The 17,306-nt window shown below is 46.6% G+C and overlaps 2 protein-coding genes across 2 annotated transcripts in view; both read left to right on the forward strand.

Annotated features, from left to right (window-relative positions):
* FBXO16 (F-box protein 16) overlaps nt 1-10,190 on the forward strand; it is a 29,319-nt gene extending 19,129 nt beyond the window's left edge. The window contains exons 7-9 of the mRNA XM_032185275.1: nt 3,556-3,661; nt 7,777-7,996; nt 10,074-10,190. Of these exons, the coding sequence (XP_032041166.1) occupies nt 3,556-3,661; nt 7,777-7,996; nt 10,074-10,141 (394 nt within the window). The 3' untranslated portion in view covers nt 10,142-10,190. The remainder of the gene's footprint in view (nt 1-3,555; nt 3,662-7,776; nt 7,997-10,073) is intronic.
* A 5,713-nt stretch (nt 10,191-15,903) lies between these two features.
* The window catches only part of ELP3 (elongator acetyltransferase complex subunit 3), an 86,249-nt gene continuing 84,846 nt past the window's right edge, over nt 15,904-17,306 (forward strand). The window contains exons 1-2 of the mRNA XM_032185238.1: nt 15,904-15,961; nt 16,764-16,863. Coding sequence (XP_032041129.1) covers nt 15,943-15,961; nt 16,764-16,863 — 119 coding nt within the window. The 5' untranslated portion in view covers nt 15,904-15,942. The remainder of the gene's footprint in view (nt 15,962-16,763; nt 16,864-17,306) is intronic.

Consider the following 17,306-nt stretch of genomic DNA (forward strand, 5'->3'; position numbering starts at 1 on the left):
CAGCAGAAGCAGCAGAAAAGCAGCAGACAGCCAACGTGACAGCCAAGAGAGGACAAGAGGGAGCTTCTGTTGGCCTGCAGGTTGGCAGGAGAGCGATGAGCAAACAAACCATTCTTTCCATTTGAGTTCTGCTCTGTGGAGGAAAAAGGGACTTGTCGAAAATTCCTTGTGAACAAACACGATTACATCAAAGGCATACCTGACGCCGTCATCAAAGCAGTGTGTGAGCCTAGTCACTGGCCACTTCTTTGGATCAAAGTTAATCTGCCTAATGTCAGGTTAAATTTTGCAGAATTTAAGAGGTAACAAAAAATATATATATATTTTTTTTCTCCTGGCTTCTGAAACTGGCTGAAATCTTCTCTGAGCTGGACATCTCTCTATGCTTGCTTTCTGGTCCAAAGAGAGGAGAGAGCTCTCCTGTTCATCATAACAGGGTGTCCGACAGCCAAAATGCTGTCATTTCAAGGGCAGGGTCGCCATCTGTTTCTTTGTTGATCTTTACAGAGGAATCATTAGCTGCAAGCTCCCTTCCTCAGCAATATCAGAACTACTCTGCTGTGAATCCGTGGCAGAGAACTTGGCCTTGCTTAGCCAAAGTGAAACACGGGAGGCGTACCGAGCTATGCTCAATTTTCAATTTTGCAAGAGAGTGAAGTCAAAGGAAGTCCTAAAAGATCTGACACAAAATATGTGCTTTGGCACATAAGACCTCAAATGTGTTCTTTGGCTTTTAAGACCATAATCGGGCGTTTACCTTTGAAAAACAAATAAATAGATTTCTGTAGAGCACTGGGGTGAGGGCTTGGCCTGGCCAGTGCTGGTGCCTCACACCACTGGGAAGAAGAAATACTGCTGGGTAGTGCCGGAAGGACAGCAGAACGGGCTTAATTTGCAATCTGGATGATAATTGAATCTTGTTCGGATGGATTTTTTTTTTGCTGCTTGCTCTGAAAGGCATTGAGCTCGCACTATAAAAACAAAACGACACTCAGGAGCTACGTTGAAGGAGCTGGGACAGCAATCTTGGAGGATGTTTGCTGAAAGTTTATTTGCTTTAGATGGGGAAGTGTGGGAAAAGCTTCAGAGTCACTGAGCAGTGAAATTAAGCTCAGCGATGAGCAGATGCGTAGTCGAGGGAGTGGCGAGGAGATAGAGGAGAGATACAGACGGGTAGAATTACAAATTGCCTGGAAGGGTTTATCAAAATCACTCGGCAGAATTATAGCAGCGGCTTTCAGTGTTGCTGCACGTATGCGAGCAATTTATCATGAAGGTGAATTCTTTTAGGTCTGTTTTGTTCTCAGCCTGAACTGCCCAGGTTCAACGCAAACAGAATCAAGACCAGCAAGGATGGATTTGTCTCTTCAGGAGCACAGAGCAATATTGTGAAGGTGAAGTGAAGCGTTTTTATCTGCGCTGTGGGACCAAGTTATAAAACTCCCTCTGGGACCCCGACTTGCCTAAAAAGGACCAGGAGGGGGGTTTCTTTCCGGCCGTGCATGTACGGTTCTGCTGGAAGGCATCTGGTGGTGTGCCGCTCGGTGCCGATAAATCAAAAAGCCCTGCCTCCCACTTTATCATGAGTAATGAATGCTGCTTCCAGCCCAGCGCTGGACCCTCGCCAAGATTGTGTCCTTGTGCCTCAGGAAAGAGCCCTGCTCCTCCTCGTGACAGCAGCTCGACCAAAAGGAAAGCTCCTTCCCCCCACCCTGCAACCAGCCCTGGCTCCTAGGAGCCAGCGTTAATTCAGTCGGATAATTTATGGGCATAGGCCGGCTCTAAAAACAGTTGCATATTGTACTGGAGTGTTTACCCAACGGGAAAATAATTACGTTCAGTAATTGTTCCGTCAGCAGCCTAGGCCCAGTTGCTGACAAAAAGGGGCTGCTTTGCGTGCGAAGGGCACGCTGTCTCACCGCTCTTCTGAACCCTCACGCCTGCCTCTCGCTTTTCATGGCTCTGAATAGCCAGCCCGCCACTCTCTTGTGGGAATGTAAAACCTTAGGCTCATGGGAATTTAAAACATTCCTTGAGAGAGAAAATTGGGGTGAGAAACACCAAGTTCAGCACTGGGAGTGGGACCTGAAGTTCCCAGCTCAGCTCTGACGCCGTCTTCCTTTGCAGGGCTGAGAAACTCATCCTCACTGCTTATTTTCCTTATTTTCCTGACCTGGGAGTGAGATTGTGGTGAGGACCTGCTGCAGAGGGATGCTCTGCCACCACGGGCATGGACGTTAGAATACAGCAGTAGAACTTAATGTCTTAATTTACCACCAGAAGCTCAGGTTTGACAGGTTATTGGTATTTTATCTCCGCATAAATAGGTCATTTTTCCAGTTTTCTGAGTGAACAGGCTCATGCCAATGCTGTCACTGGACTCTAAAAATGGAGTCAGAGCCTCTCCTTTACCTCTTCCAACGCTCCCAGTTGTAACAGGGAGAGATCATTCCATGTGCTAACTCCTTCTGGCAAGGCACTGTTTCTATCTAAAGTCGAGCAGATCATTCCCTAGAATAATATTTTGGGTTGAATTTTCTCTCTTGGCTGTTAGTGAAGTGTTTATCAAGAGATGGTAATTTTCCTCAATTTGCTATTTGAAATAATTTGGCTGGTTCGTCTTTGTGGCTCTTGATCTGCAGCTGGTCTGGGACTGGTGAACAGCAGACATGAAGTGGTGTTGGCTGCTTGGGAGGACGTGCATGTGACGTGGTGTGGCCCTGTTTTTTTTTAGGATGTTTTGCTTTTAGAGTCTGCTTCCACCCTGTAAAATTATATATATATATACTTTTTTTTCACAATGTGCTTTTTAGCTTGCTTTCCAGGAGCCCATAGATGCTGGTGATGGAGCTGGGAGATGAACCCAGAGAGCACAGAGTCACTGCTTTAAATTTACTACTTCTGTAAAGTTACCTGTGATATGCAGAGTTTGAACGTGGAAGGGGAACAAACACCGTCCAAGCAAACCTGAGTTCCTGAAAAAATTTTCTCATAGTACTAATTTTACTCCTGATATTGAAATAACATGACAACTAGCCCTAATCTGGTGTACTTCACTTAATTTTCACACTCTGGAATATTCCTGTTCTATCAGTTAATTATATTAAGTTTAATAATAGCTCCAAATAAATTTATATACATATACAAGAAAAAATATTTAGCTGAAAAACGATGAATAACTTGAGAGGCAGTCCTCTAACCTTATGGACTTAGCTGAAAATTCTAAAAATGATTTAGTGAAACTTCCCTTTCTGTGAATTCCCTTAAGCTGATGTAACAGTTTCTGTGGATTTAGCTTAAATCCATAAGTCTCAAGCTAAGGACATGCATTTGAGTGCTGTGAAGTTATCATAACTTTAAAAAAAAAAAGCAAGTTACCACTCTTCCCTGAGCCACAACTGATTGTGCGCTCTTGGTCTGCTCCAGGTACAAGATAAAATGTATTAGCTTAAGCCATGTCTTTTTGGGTGGCATATCATAAGGGATTTTCTTCTTCTCAACCCCAGGGAACCAACTCCAGAGCACTTGTTAATACTATTCGGTTTTGCTCTGCAGGAGAAAGAAGGGAGGAGGAGAGACCCCAGACCTCAGCCGGCAGGCAGCTGAGAAAAAAAAGCGAGCAGGTCGTGGATCTAATAAGCTCCGGAAGGCAAAATCACTGGTAAGTATCACAGGCTTGTAATTATATCAGCTGGGGTCCAGTGTCAGTTACACCCAGGAATATTTTAGCTCAGGGCGTTTACTGAACTTCGCTAACTGCAAAACTTTGCTCCGATAGAGGCATAAGGAGGACACAAAGCATACCACGTCTGGCTGCTCCAGGGGCAATGCCTCGCTGCAGCCTAGACACAGTCCATCTGCTTTCGGTGGGAAAAAAGAGACAGCAACTGTCTGTGTGCAGGCAGTGATCTGGTTATCTGCTCCTCCCTCGCTTTGCTTGCTGCTCAGTATCCTGACAACCAGTTTCCATGCCCTACAAAGCCCTGGATCGGTTACGACGCTCACATCTTTCCCCAGAGCTGCTCTTCTGTGCTCACGACTTTTGATTGCTGCAGTCTGAAGTTAGTTTATGCTTTGTTCATTGGGCTGAGCCTGAGCAAGCAGCCCGAAGGTCTTAGCACTGAGGATTCATTGTGCTCGTTGCGGGTAAAATAGGGCATCCTCACATGAAAGGAGTCTGGGGAAGTCAGGCTTCCAGAAAGCGTCATGGGCCTAAGCTTTTGTAGATATGGCAGCAAATAGCTGCCAGAAGAAAGATGTGCTCACAAGCGTATCGGGGGTTTTTGCAGACCTGGAAGCATGTTTCCCAAGCGATGAAAGCCAAGGGAACGCATGTGAGTTGAGCTAAAGAAGGTTTACATAAAAGAGAGGCATTGTCTCCTGAGATTGAGAGGCATTCTCCTGACCCAAATACTGCTTAGGATAGGGATTCAGCCGGTGTTAAAGAACAGAAAATATAATTAAAGTTATTCAGCCTGTGTCTTACAGCTTCCATTCTCCAATGGCTTCCTCTGTAGCCCTTAGATCAGAGGGCCCTTACAGAGTTTCATTCCACCATGGCTTCTCATTTCAAATTTAAAGCTGTTTTATTGTCAGTACAGAAGTGAAAGAATCTTAGTTCAGGGTAGAAAGAGATGAGTTTGATTTTCTTTCCCTAGAGTTTAGGAACTTGTAAGTTATTTAACCCACAGCCCACAATCAGAAGGGCACAAGCACCTAGTCTCCTTCCCAACATCAGGTCCAAACCCTCCTGCATAAAGCCAGTGGGAGTTTTTTAGGCAAGTTAGGACAGCCTAACCCAGGGTTAAGCGAGCTCCATGTCTTTATTTTGTGTAACCTTGGAAGCACTGGCTTCTTTTTGTGTTAAAAATCTGGCGTAGTCTGTGCTGCATCACTCCTTCCTAGACCTTTACATTGAAAATACACTTGTATTTGCTTTGAGCTGTTCAAATTTCAGCACAAGGGCCGTGTTTCTTATCCTCCATGTAATCACAAAGTATAATCCTGCTGTTACGCTGGCCATTAATGATTACAACACTACAGGACAATCAAAGTTAGGTTACAGTAGGCTGATGCATAGAAGAATGTGTATAACTCACTGGGAATCATCCAAAATTAATTTCCATTCATTATTAGGGTAGCACTGGAGAATCTTGTTGAATTGAAGACCTGTGAAAAGTCTCTTACTTAATCAATTCCAAGTAAGGCAGCTTAATACTCAAATCTTTTAGTAAATCCTTGGAAGAAGAATAGAATACGATGAAAGAATAAGCGCCCCAAGCAAGCAAACATCAAGTCAAATTAAAATGAAGCTCTTAAATAGATCAATGATTCAAGGGTAGAAAGTAGATGAGAATAAAGTATATTACAGCTGACAATGAAGATGTAAAAGGGCTATTATATGGAGCTCTAAGCTCAGGAGACTAAACAACAACGCACCAAAATAGAAGAAACGTGTAATTAAGGTGATGACCTGACTCCTGGAATTACCTCCACTGGCTCCAGGTTTGCATATGGTGAATGAAGTCTCCTCCTGGTAAACTTGTGGGGTTTTGGAGTTTATTAGTAATCATGGAAACAGTAGCAGAAAATGTGACCAGACTCACACTTCATTTACAATAAATTAAAGTAAATTATCTAAATTACCTTAAATGGTGCATTACAATAAATTGAGTTAATTAGGTGTCTGAATGAAGGGCCACTTTCATACGAATGTCCATGCACCTCCCCATCTCCACAGTGGGGTGGGAATGCCTGCTCTGTCCTTACGCAGGGAAATGCCTTACACTACAGGTAAGTACAGTTTCATTGTTAATTATCTCTTTAAGCACTTTTTTGGATCGAGGCTTTGAGGCTCGTCTGTACCACCTTGATGCTTCCATTGCCTTCAGCAGCTGCTGTCCCAGTATCGAACAAAGAAAAGTGAAGAATGCTGTGGGTTCAGTGACTCATTTGGGCTTTTAGCAGGCCTGGCATGAAGCACACGGCTGTGTTTTGGGCCACTGTTTCATCCCTCCTGTTCCTTCTGGCACGGAGCTGTGCTGCCCTGCTGTGATTCCTTGGTTCTGACCCCAAAGGTCCCTTCACAGGTGTCACTGCTGCCACATCAGTGTTCTTTACCCAGGCTCTCTTCCCTGAAGGACTTCCGATAAAGAGTTTTCTGCAGCTCTCAGCAAAAGAGGCAGCTTGATGGCACATCCCCTTCAAATGTCAACATTCACAGACACTTTACGAGGAAGGTAAAAATCCAGCAGGTTGATGCTTTTGACAGCTTTGCAAATGACTGCAATGTCAGCAATTAGGGGCTGGTTTTGCCTTTCAGCCTGCCTGCTTGGTTCTGTTGGAGACACTGCTCCACCCTCACAGCTGTTCTTGAATTACTGACTTATTTTTAGTGCGTACTAAATAACATTTTTTTTTGACAGGATCAGTCATTCTTGCCTCACTGCCTAAGGTAATAAGATTGCAGCATTTGAAGTGAGGAATAAATTATCCTATGACATATAGAGAGGGAGTTGGTGTTTTGAGGATGGATCACATCTATATTCTGTGTGGGTATATCCCACGTGAAGATCCAGAGCTCTTGGCAATGCAACACGATCCGGTCCAGTGTACATTTATACCACCTTTATTCTGCAAACCTGATTTTGAAATTTACGGATTCATCCAAGAAATCCTGTTGAACTACGTGGGACTACCCCTGAGAGTGAAAATAGCTCAGTATAATGTCTGGAATTCAAACCCAGCTTGTATATGTCACTCTAATTTTAAAGGCATAGCCTGGCTTTGACACTCTACCCATCTGTCCCTATAAACTCTAAAACTGAACCACCAAAGACACAGGAGCTGAAAAGCAAGGTACGGTCAGATATGGACTGCTTCTGTGGTGTTGTGCTTTCCTCACTAGGACAGAAAAGCTGCAGCTGCTTATATTACACCACCTCTCTGTTACACATCAACTACTGCTAAGAACCTGGCATATTTTAGCCAGTTGCATAATCCCTGGCCTTTCCTTAGGCTGATATTCAGAAGTTGCTGGGTTGCTTATTTATTACTAGACAATTAGACACAAAGCACCATATATCTGCCCCTGCTGCCAGTTCAAATAATGGAAAGGGGAAAGAGGTGGGCAGGAACAGCAGAACAACATCGACTTTTCTGCCCAACCATTTCACTGTGGACTCTAGTTTCACAGAAGACTATCTGCCCATATTGCTTTTTAATGAGTTTCTATGTCGATGTCTGGTTTTGGTGGTGTTTGTTCACTATTATTACCAAATAATTTGCTGCAGTTAAAAAAAGCCAGAGCTGTTGGTATGCACAGCCTGTGTTTTTTTGGATATTTGGGATCTTTTTCAAGGAAAAAACAGTCACTGTGTCATTAAGATTTTATTTTTGCTGAACTTCTGCATATTAAAATGCTTATTGAACAGTATTTTAAAATAAACTTTATCCTTTACACTGCGAGAATTCAAACTGTGACAAAGCAAGACTGGGATCAGCCACAGCCGTATGCACAGGGGAAATTTTATGCATTAAGATACGAGTTAATGTTGAGAACCAATTAACGTGGCTTTAGCTCTGCTAGCATCAATTTCTAATGGGATCTTTTTGTCCTTAAGGTAAGCTTTTAACAGAACACAGGTCACTGCAGGAAGATATGCTTGTCTCATCGTTATGAGTAGCATTTATAGATTCAAGTTTTCAAGTCTCCAACATTTTCAGTCCCTCTGAGACTGTTAGGATAATACGAGACTTATTGCCTTCTCTTTCTAGCTGTCACTTACTGCAGATCTCGAGCCTGTTCCCAAACCACCAGTCCGTCCCAGCTGGGCCACTCACCAGTCAGCTGGGAACCTGCCCCCTAAAGCAGCAGCAAAGACCCTGGCCCAGAGCTCCCAGTGGAACGCCGGGATTCGGCCAGCGCCTGTTCGAGCTCCAAAGCCACGTGAGAGAGGAAAGAAAGGCTTCACCAGGACGAACGCCAGGTCTACACGTTAGTATGCCGCCCTGTCCTGGGCAGAAGCTGATTTCAGAGATCACTGATAGCCAGATTTTGTGCACAGAGGTGGTGCTGGCAGTACATTGCTGTAGGTGAAGGAGGAGGCAGTCATTCTGGGTGGTGGGAATCCAGCTGATGGTGATTTGCTGCCTCAGAAGAGAACATATGGCTAAAATCTTCTCGCTTCATACCTAACACTTGCTAGACCCACCTTCTGTCATGATGTTGAACACTGGCATGGGCTTCACGTGGGTTTCACTCACTAATATTCAGTGGCAGAGCAAGAGATCTTGGAGAGTAAGTGGCAGCAGGGCTCAGCCCAAACTCCACGAGCTCTGCCAGGCCCTGGACAGATGCCAGGAGGAACTGGTACCAAACATTCAGAAAATTAGGGGGTAAAGCAAATCAACTGCAGGGAGACAACAGCTGAGAAAACAGCTGATCTGTGAGTGCCTTCCAAAAATAAGGAGGCAGACTGACACCATCAAAATTGTGGTTTTTTTTGGCCATTTCAGGCTAAGGTTTCCTAGATTCGATGTAGATTCTCGATGCTATTCATCCAGACCTCACCTCTTGATATACCCAGCATGTCTCTAAGGCCCTCAGTGCCTGCAGCCTGCTGGGAAAGCATTTGGTATCCTTCAGAAGCAGACAGATTTTTGCAGATTTTGGTAAAAGTCCCCTTAGTTCACAAGGGCTTTGTCCACGTAAGGACTGCAGGCTGAACCCTGGTGATTTTTAATCGCACAAGGCTAGTGGATAAAGAACCTGGAGTGAACAAAGGAAAAGAGACCTCTGATGTGAAACTGTTTAGGATTTTCAAAGAGAACATAGGGGTAGAATAAGAGGGTAGCTCTTATTTCCCCACCTAGGGGAAAGATGATGGAGCAGGTGCATCGCCTATAGCCCCCATGAGGGGGGAACTCCTTCTGTGGCAGATGAAAGAAGGGATTTAAACACAGATAAGGGCACTGGGATGACTGTGATGAGGCCCAAGGAAAGCACTGATCCATGTAGGAAGCTTCACAAAAATGCATCCTGGCTAGAAAAGCCAAGAGAGGAAAGCATCAAGATGAGGGTAGAAGGTTTCAGTCCCTCCTAAGAAGTTTCCACCACAAAGTTCCTGTTATCTAGGGCCCTCATCCTGACGTAGCACCGCATGGACAGAGCCTGAGGAAGGTTCCACATGGGACTGGGGCCAAGTAATGAAGAGTTATGCGTAGGCTCTGGGCTTGGCTGCATTATTGGTTGTTCCAGTCAGTCCAGGGAATTTCTGCTGGTCTGGCAGCGCTGCTGTGGCCTCCCAGGAATGCGGTGCTCGGCTCCCACCGGGAGGCACTGGGAAGTGTGTTTCTGCAGCCTCTATTGCTTGTGAAGCGATCTGCAACTGCTAAGATGTGGTTTGGGGCTGTCAGAGAGGATGTGGGGGATGGAGTGAGGGGAGCTCCTGCGGGGAAGTGGCTACCCAGTGGCTACGAGCAAGTCCAGGTGGGTGGAGAAGGGAGCGTGCAGGGATGTGCAGCATCCTGCCTGACCTCTGCTGCATTCAGCACCTTCTCCATAAGAAATTTTAAAACTGTGCAGGAGGGAAATGCTTCAGACAGCAGGGAACAGGTGCTTGGATAAACACATGAGCCACCTACCACCGCTGTTGCTGTAGCATGGAAACTACCAAGGTAAATTACCCCTGATGGATTGCGTTTGGATTAGGGGCAATTTGCTAGGCAAAGCTACGTATTTTTTGTATTAGAGAGAGACAAATCAGGTCTCAATTCCTTCAGTGATCTCTCCAGGGCCGTGCGATCTCTGCCAGGCTTTTCCCAAGGTAAACTTACCAGCTTTAGCTAGCGCTCCATGGGCCATGTTTGCAGATTGTCAGAAAGGTGGGCAGGAGAAGTAAAGATGTTTTGACACGATTATTTTCTCTTTAATGAATTAATGAAAGGAAACAAACCGTTCAATCCAGATTTGTAAAAGTATTTGAGGTACTATGTACCTATATATTCAGAATGTGAAATCTCTGGCTAAATTAATGTCTGATTCTCATGTGTTTTTTTTCACCTTCATCTAGCATCTCCTCTGTTTGAGGCTCAGCCCTGGCGTATTCCTCCGTCAACCCAAGGATCTGATACAGAGTAAGGGAGGATCCAGAGTATCTTTCATCTTAGCAGAACAGAAGCTTATCTGCCTGGCGTTGGGGAAACAACAGCAATGTTGCCTGAGTCACAGGCTGTGCCTGGTGAAGAACAGCTGCTTTTGAGTCCTTTGCAAGGACCCAGTTTTATTTTTTTTTTCAGCTTTTGCTAGAAAAGACTTTCTTCATTGACCTCACCGTGTAAAGAAATGAGCATGAAGGTCCTGCATCCATTCTCACTTAGGCTGTCCAAAAGAAAACTTAACTGCCTTGCAGACTGCTTAGATAGCAAGGTGCTGGAGCAATGACTTTGTATTTTTTGGGAAGTTCAGCAGCTGGTGCAATGACTCCTTCCTGCCTTTGGATCTCCAGGTGGGATCTCCTGTTTCCAAGCTGGAGTCAGAATGTTTTCCTGGTGTGTTTCTCAGCCTCGTTTCCTGTTGCTGCTGCTCCTGAACTGGTGCTATATCCTCTTTTTCTTCTGGGTACGTCATCTCTGCAGAGTTCACAAAGACTTTTGACCATGCACAGAAAACCTTTGTGCAGATCCCTGCTGTGGTTGCTGGACCTCGAGGGTGCTGAGCTTGCCTGTGTGTCGCTCAGACACCCCAGGGCACATCCCACGGCCTGAGCTGCTCTGTGATGCTTTCCCAGTGAATGATGGAAGTTGCCCTGCCCGTGGGCAGTGAGGGGCTTGTGGAAAACAAGCTAAAACTACCAGACACCTGGGTGATGTAAACTGTATCCCCCCTACACAGGGAGTGGTTTACCACCAAGGTTACTGTGATCCTTCAGCTTTAACCTACAGCCCCTGCCACATCAGCTGGATTGTGAAGGAAGCACCACAGCATTCGAGGGAAAAGCCTTTAACAAGTGGAAAAAAGGAAGCTCAGGGAGAATGCTTGAAGAAAAGCCTTGCTAGTGCTGTACTGAAGGCAGAACTTCTTCCTCTTGTTAAGCAAGGCAAGTCCATCCTGTCAATCATGTTAGTGAGAACGTGTTAGTGAGAACGAAATCAAATCCCACACTCTGGATTACAGCATTGCACATGACTCCTGTGGGAAGCTGACACTAGTTTAATTATTTAAGGGAATGTAAATCATGAGCTTTTATTTGTCTTTTCTACAATTAAGGAAGTATCCAGTAAAACATAAGGAATCGCAGTTTTTAAGGGTAAGGGGACTAAATGCACAGCAACTGCAACTCATTGCCTTACCATATCCCAGACTGGGATAAAGCTAAAACTTCCCATACACTAGGATGAGCCATGGTACACCCATGAATTAATTCTCTGATTGACAAGGATTAGGAGAAGCCTTCCACTCTGTGAGCAGATTATTCTGTACTGTGTCACTTGAGGATTTCAAGAATTTTGGCACAAGAGACACGGACATTGGACATTGTTGAGATCAGGCACTGGGCACAACACACCACGGATCTGAACTGAAGGGACAGATTCTGCCAGCAAATTCTGCCCCTTGGGTACTTGCTCAAACACCACATAAATCCCAGCTCCCAAGCAATGATTAGTGCATCTCCCTCTCCCTGTTTTTGTCCTTTCATTTTTCTACTTGCTCTGTATGCCTGGAAGAGGCAGCTCATCTCAACCAAAATAACGGCCTGAGAGCTTGGTAAGTCTAAGCAGGTCACCTCTGAAATGATTAGCTGAAATGGGAACTTGCAGGTAGCAATTATCTCTTATATCATCAATTACGCAAGAGACAGACTAATTTCAATTAAGAAAGCTAACTTCTGGGCATCTGAAATCAGGTAGGATAAATCCCACCCAAAATGTTCATCGACATCCATTCCCTGGTATGGCAAATCTCTCCTCACAAACCTCTTCCCACAGAAAATCGAGTTAAATGGATTGCTTCGTGGATGTTTATGGCTTCTGAAGTCCAAACTGTTGCTCCCGCTTCCTTTTTGTCCCAGGCTCTGCGTAGTTTCCCAGGCAGCAGTTCAGTGCTAGGTCTTTGTACCAAACAGCAAGTGGCTATGCTAGGAAATGATGTAACCCTGCATCAATGGCTTTTCTTTTCTCATACTCACTGGAAGGGTAATGTTCCCAGGGTCTGCCTAAGCTTGGAGCTGAGTGCTCAGGCATTACTGCAGACGCTGTGCCTTTGCTGCAGCAAATCAAGCAGCTTGAGTGCTCAGTGTACATCTTAAGGCTCAGGCTTCTCCAGTTTACAATGCTTTTGTATTTATGATGCCACGAAATAATGAACAGCAACATTGTCAAGGAAACTGCCGAGCCAAGCAGTCAATCCGTGAAGTAACAGCAGACCTGTAAAACGCCTTGATGTAACTTCTACCAATTATAGTATTAGAATAAAATACATGCACTTGCAACACACCTTATAAACATTCCTGAGGTTGCAGAATAGGTCAGAATCTGAAACAGAAAGAGAGGGAGAGACACACTCCCAGCCATCTGCCTCTGCCTCTGCGCTGCTGGCTGGCCTCAGGCAAGCTGTATCACCTTCCGCGCCCTGGGCTGCTGATCTGCACGGGCAGATGGTTATTTACCCACCTTATAACACGCCTCGAGATGTGTGGATAAGAAATTGCTACACAACTACAGAGGAAGGTTGTTATGCCTGCGCCGTTCTTTGTAGATGCTCATTTCCCTGCACTGCTTGGTATTTCCAGATCCTGTACAACTCTGATTAGCCGTAGCGTTTGATTAAAGAAATGAAAGTACCTTTTAAACCCCACAGGCCAATGAATCAGCACTGCTGCATCTGAATTCCACCAGTACAAGCAAGATCAGAATGTGAGCCCTAGGCTACAGCCCTGCTCAGATGTGGTGAACAAACCCAAACATGCCAGCCTCCTCTTACCCAAGGTTTACCATCCACTTCTGCCAAAATCTCCACCTGAATTTACCTCATGTTCCTTGCTGGGAGCAATGGCAGAGTTTGGTACTGTAGTTTGGCTTTTTAGCCCAAATGAAGCTTTCCTAATTATTCTTCTGAGCTAAAGACAGAGCTTTGTTTGGGAGAAGGACTATGCGTAGCTGAAGATGATAGGAGCTGCAGGTGGGAACACAGATTAAAAATGAGGATTTTTGGAGACATCCAACTCGTGTGGCAGCCCCTGAGAAGGAAGATGAGCAAACGTGACCGCTGCCGGGGAAATGAGAGCAGAGAGCTGAGTCCCAGCAGCACCACGAGGGTTGTAACGGGTTAAGAGACAGCTACAGAAAGCACGGAGACCTTGCGGCAAATGGAAAGTAGCTGATGATAGTAGCTAAGCGTAAGATAAAAAGTTGCTGTAATCGGTGGATGAAGCTGATAACAGGTGGAGAGCACAGCTCAGCTCACGTAACAAAGGGACGGGGAGGTGAGCAGTCAGTGTGTGGGGCTGCGTTGGTGGGCGTATGTGCTAAGGGGAGAGGGGTATGAAAATCAGCTTGAAATCAATTGCCTTGTCCCAGCTGGCACGCTTGCACTGCCTTACCGTGTGTCTAGCACAGACATCCTACCTCTCACGTGCTCGTGTCCTCTTTTAGGGGATGAACTCAAACAACAGACACATCCCAGGCCTCCTCCAGATGGGTGCACCCCAAATAATTCAGGATAACGAACTGCTTCCATGTCCCAAACAGCCTAAAGCATGGACTGGGCAAGCAGACAAACTCTGACAGTACAATCACATCTGAAATATCTCCTGGTGTGCAGCAGCTGCTGCAGTAGGTCTGAGAAAGGTGATGGCAGGAGGTGCATGCCTGGATAGATGCTTTCTAACCATTTGCGCAGCCCATATCCTGAGCACAACCACTCTCCAAACCACTCATAAATTGCTGGTTGGCACAGGATGCCTGGGAGACCCCCTGGGAGGTAAAACCACTGCTACAGACAGGTCCAGGCATCGCAGGGCACTCCCAGCCCAACTGGGGGAAGGAAACTGAATTTGGCTCTCCAAAAAGGCCTGGAGGCACCAAGAGAGAGACAGCAACGGGAGCAGATGGTCTGAGCTGCGTTTTCAACCTGTTCCATCCTGGGATCTTGCTTTGAACGGGCAGGAGGCTGCCAAACCCACCACGGGGAGGGCAGGATGGTCTCACACACATACACTCTGCTGCAATCTGCCTGCAAGACTGCGCACGCTGACCTCCGGCACCAGGGCAGGCTCTGCTTGCTTCATAAACCAACCCACGCAGTGCTAAGAGCCGACCCGCAGCAGTTTCCACGTGCCCTCATTTCTTCCTGCAGTTCTTGTTGCCTGTTCAGTCCCCAGATGTGCACCAGTTGTGATGCCAAAAATCTCCAGGTCAGCCCCGAATCACGAGGTTTTCAAATAAAGATTTTTACCAACCCATAAATCACAACTGCCAGCGTCTTTCTCTCCTCATTTTTTTTTCTTTTTTTTTTTTCTCTTGGGTGGCCTGTTTCTTGCTGCCTGTTCCCTCCTTCTTTGCAAAACTGTTTTCTCTGCTCAGCAGCAGGTTCCCCTAACTCACAGAGGGATCCTCCAGAACCTGCTGGCTGAGCAGGAGGCTGTGGGCAAGGAGATGCAGGAGTTGGCAGGCACCAGTGAGGCTCTGGCTAACTGCAAGAACAACCAAAAAAAAAAAAACCAAAAAAAAACAAAAAAAAAACAGATTGATAGATACAGATTAAGATACCAGGGGTTTAGACTAAGAAAAGGGAGACGTAGATTAGACATTAGGAAGAAATTCTTTATTGTGAGGGTGCTGAGGCACTGAACAGGCTGTCTCCAGGAGCTGTGGGTGCCCCATCCCTGACAGTGCCCCAGGCCAGGCTGGATGGGGCTGGGGGCAGCCTGGGCTGCTGTGAGGTGTCCCTGCCTGTGGCAGGAGGCTGGAATTATTTGTTTTTTAAGGTTCCTGCCAACCCAAACCATTCTAGGATTCTCTGATAGCTCCTCAGGTGAGACAATTCAGCTGTGGAAGTCCTTGCTTCAAGAAGTGGCAGATGTTGAAGCTCACGTGGGCTCCAGAAGTGACTGGATGTTCATGGAAGGATCTTGTAAGAAATCCAAGGGCTGTACCGACTGGAAGAGGCATAGGGCTGCCCCATCTCGTTAGCCACATGCCTGAAGACAGAGGTGCTTGGGGGAGAGCTGCCAGAGGTTTGGAGCTCACACTGACACCAGCTCTGGAGGTGACCAACAGTGCCAGCAGCTGGGGAGTCTCCTTGGGGAGAAATCAACGGGACCTCAGAGTGACAAAAACCTGTGCTTGGGGCCACAAGGCACCACATTCCCTGCTGAATCATAGAACCATAGACCCATTAGGGTTGGAAAAGCCCTCCAAGATCTGGTTCAACCATCCCCTACCACCAATGTCATCACCAAACCCATGTCCCCAAGCACCACGTCCAACTTCTCCTTGAACACCCCCAGGGACGGTGACTCCACCACCTCCCTGGGCAACCTGTCCCAATCCCTGACTGCTCTTTCTGAGGAGAATTGGGGCTTTTGGTCAGATTTGAACATGTTCTTTATTACCGGGATTTGGCGTTTAAATGCTTTGCTACCACCTAGCGCCGGAGGGGAGAAGGGGCCGGGGGGGAGCCAGGGCCTGGCGGCTCTGGGGGCAAGCGGCTGTGGTGCGGCTTGTGGTGGGGGGACATTCGGGCACCTGAAATTTCACCCAAACCACTAAAATATCAACAAAACTGAGGGAAATGTGACGAAAATAAAACGAAATGTGAATAAAAGGGAGGAAAATTTCCAGCGAAAAGCAAAACGCTTTACGGCAGCGCTGCCGGCCGGGCGACGCTTTCGCGACCGGGCGGCCTCGCTTGGTGGCAGCGGCTGGGGCCGTGAGGGAGCCATGGGGCGGCGACGGGCAGGTACCGGGGGTGTCCTTATCCGTGTCGTTATCGGTGTCGTTATCAGTGCTGGTATCGTTATCGGGATCGGGATCGGTCAGATCGGACCGCCCGGGGAGCTGCGGGTTCCCCCCTGGCAGCGCCCAAGGCCGGGCTGGATGGGGCTGGGGGCAGCCGGGGCTGGGGGCTGGGGTTGTGCCCATGGAAAGGGGCTGGGATTTGATGAAATTTGGGGTCAGATCGCTTAATAGCAATGTTTCTCTTCTCCCAAAGCTGGTACAGAATAAATATAAACAAAATATCCAGGGTGCACAGCACAAAACTTCGCTGTGGCCCTCAGGGGGGAAGCTCCAAGGAGCTGCCTGCTGCACTGAACCCCCTGCCTGTGTCTGAGGAGCAGAGGTTATGGGGTTATCTCCTCAAAAGGTTATTATATCAAAGGTTATTATCTTATTAAAGGTTTGGGATTATACCTGGCTGCTCCGCTGTTACCCAGAGGATGTGTTTTGTTCTTTGCCATGTGTGCTGGCAGCATCAGATTAACCTGCTGATGGCGTTGAGCTTCCACTGACTGTTTGTTCGTGGCTCTTGTGTACATCACTTTGATGGAAGACCACAGAGTTTGTCCTAAAAGCCAAAAAAAATGATGATAAGAGGCAATGAGTGTCACTTGTTGCCAGTCAGGAGTGATGCGCAGTGACAAAATGTCCTTTGGAGGGAACAGTGCCCTGAAATTGTGGGGAATATGAAAAATGAGGCACCCGGATTGTCACAGGTGACAAAGCAGTGGGTATACACGTGGTTTGTTTTGTTCCTGTTTCAGGAGATCTCAGCCATGCGGAACTGATGATGATGACGATAGCTGACATCATAAAACAACTAATTGAAGCTCACGAACAGGGAAAAGACGTGAATCTGAACAAGTAAGTCACTGTGAGGTGACACTGAGGAGCTGGTCCACCAGTGTTGATCATATCCTGTACAGTCGTTTATGTTTGGCTTTTAGTTTACAATGTTTTATTTTCACAGCCTACTGTCATTTCTCTCGCCATTTTCTGATAATAACCATCATAGAATCATCACAGAATGGCTCGGGTTGGAAGGGACCTCAAAGACCACCCAGTTCCAGCCCCCCTGCCATGGTCAGGGCCACCTCCCTCTAGATCAGGTTGCTCAAAGCCACATCCAACCTGACCTTGAATACCTCCTGTTAGAAATATCTTTGGTTCTCACAATGAGGCATCCCCAACCTCTCTGGGCAACCCCTGCCAGTGCCTCACTGCCCTCTGAGTGAAGAATTTCCTCCTAACCTCTAATCTAAATTTCCCCTCTTTTAGTTTAAAACTATTTTCCCTTGTTCTGTTGT

This window comes from Aythya fuligula, chromosome 3 (assembly GCF_009819795.1).
Source record: "Aythya fuligula isolate bAytFul2 chromosome 3, bAytFul2.pri, whole genome shotgun sequence".
NCBI classification, from domain to species: domain Eukaryota; kingdom Metazoa; phylum Chordata; class Aves; order Anseriformes; family Anatidae; genus Aythya; species Aythya fuligula.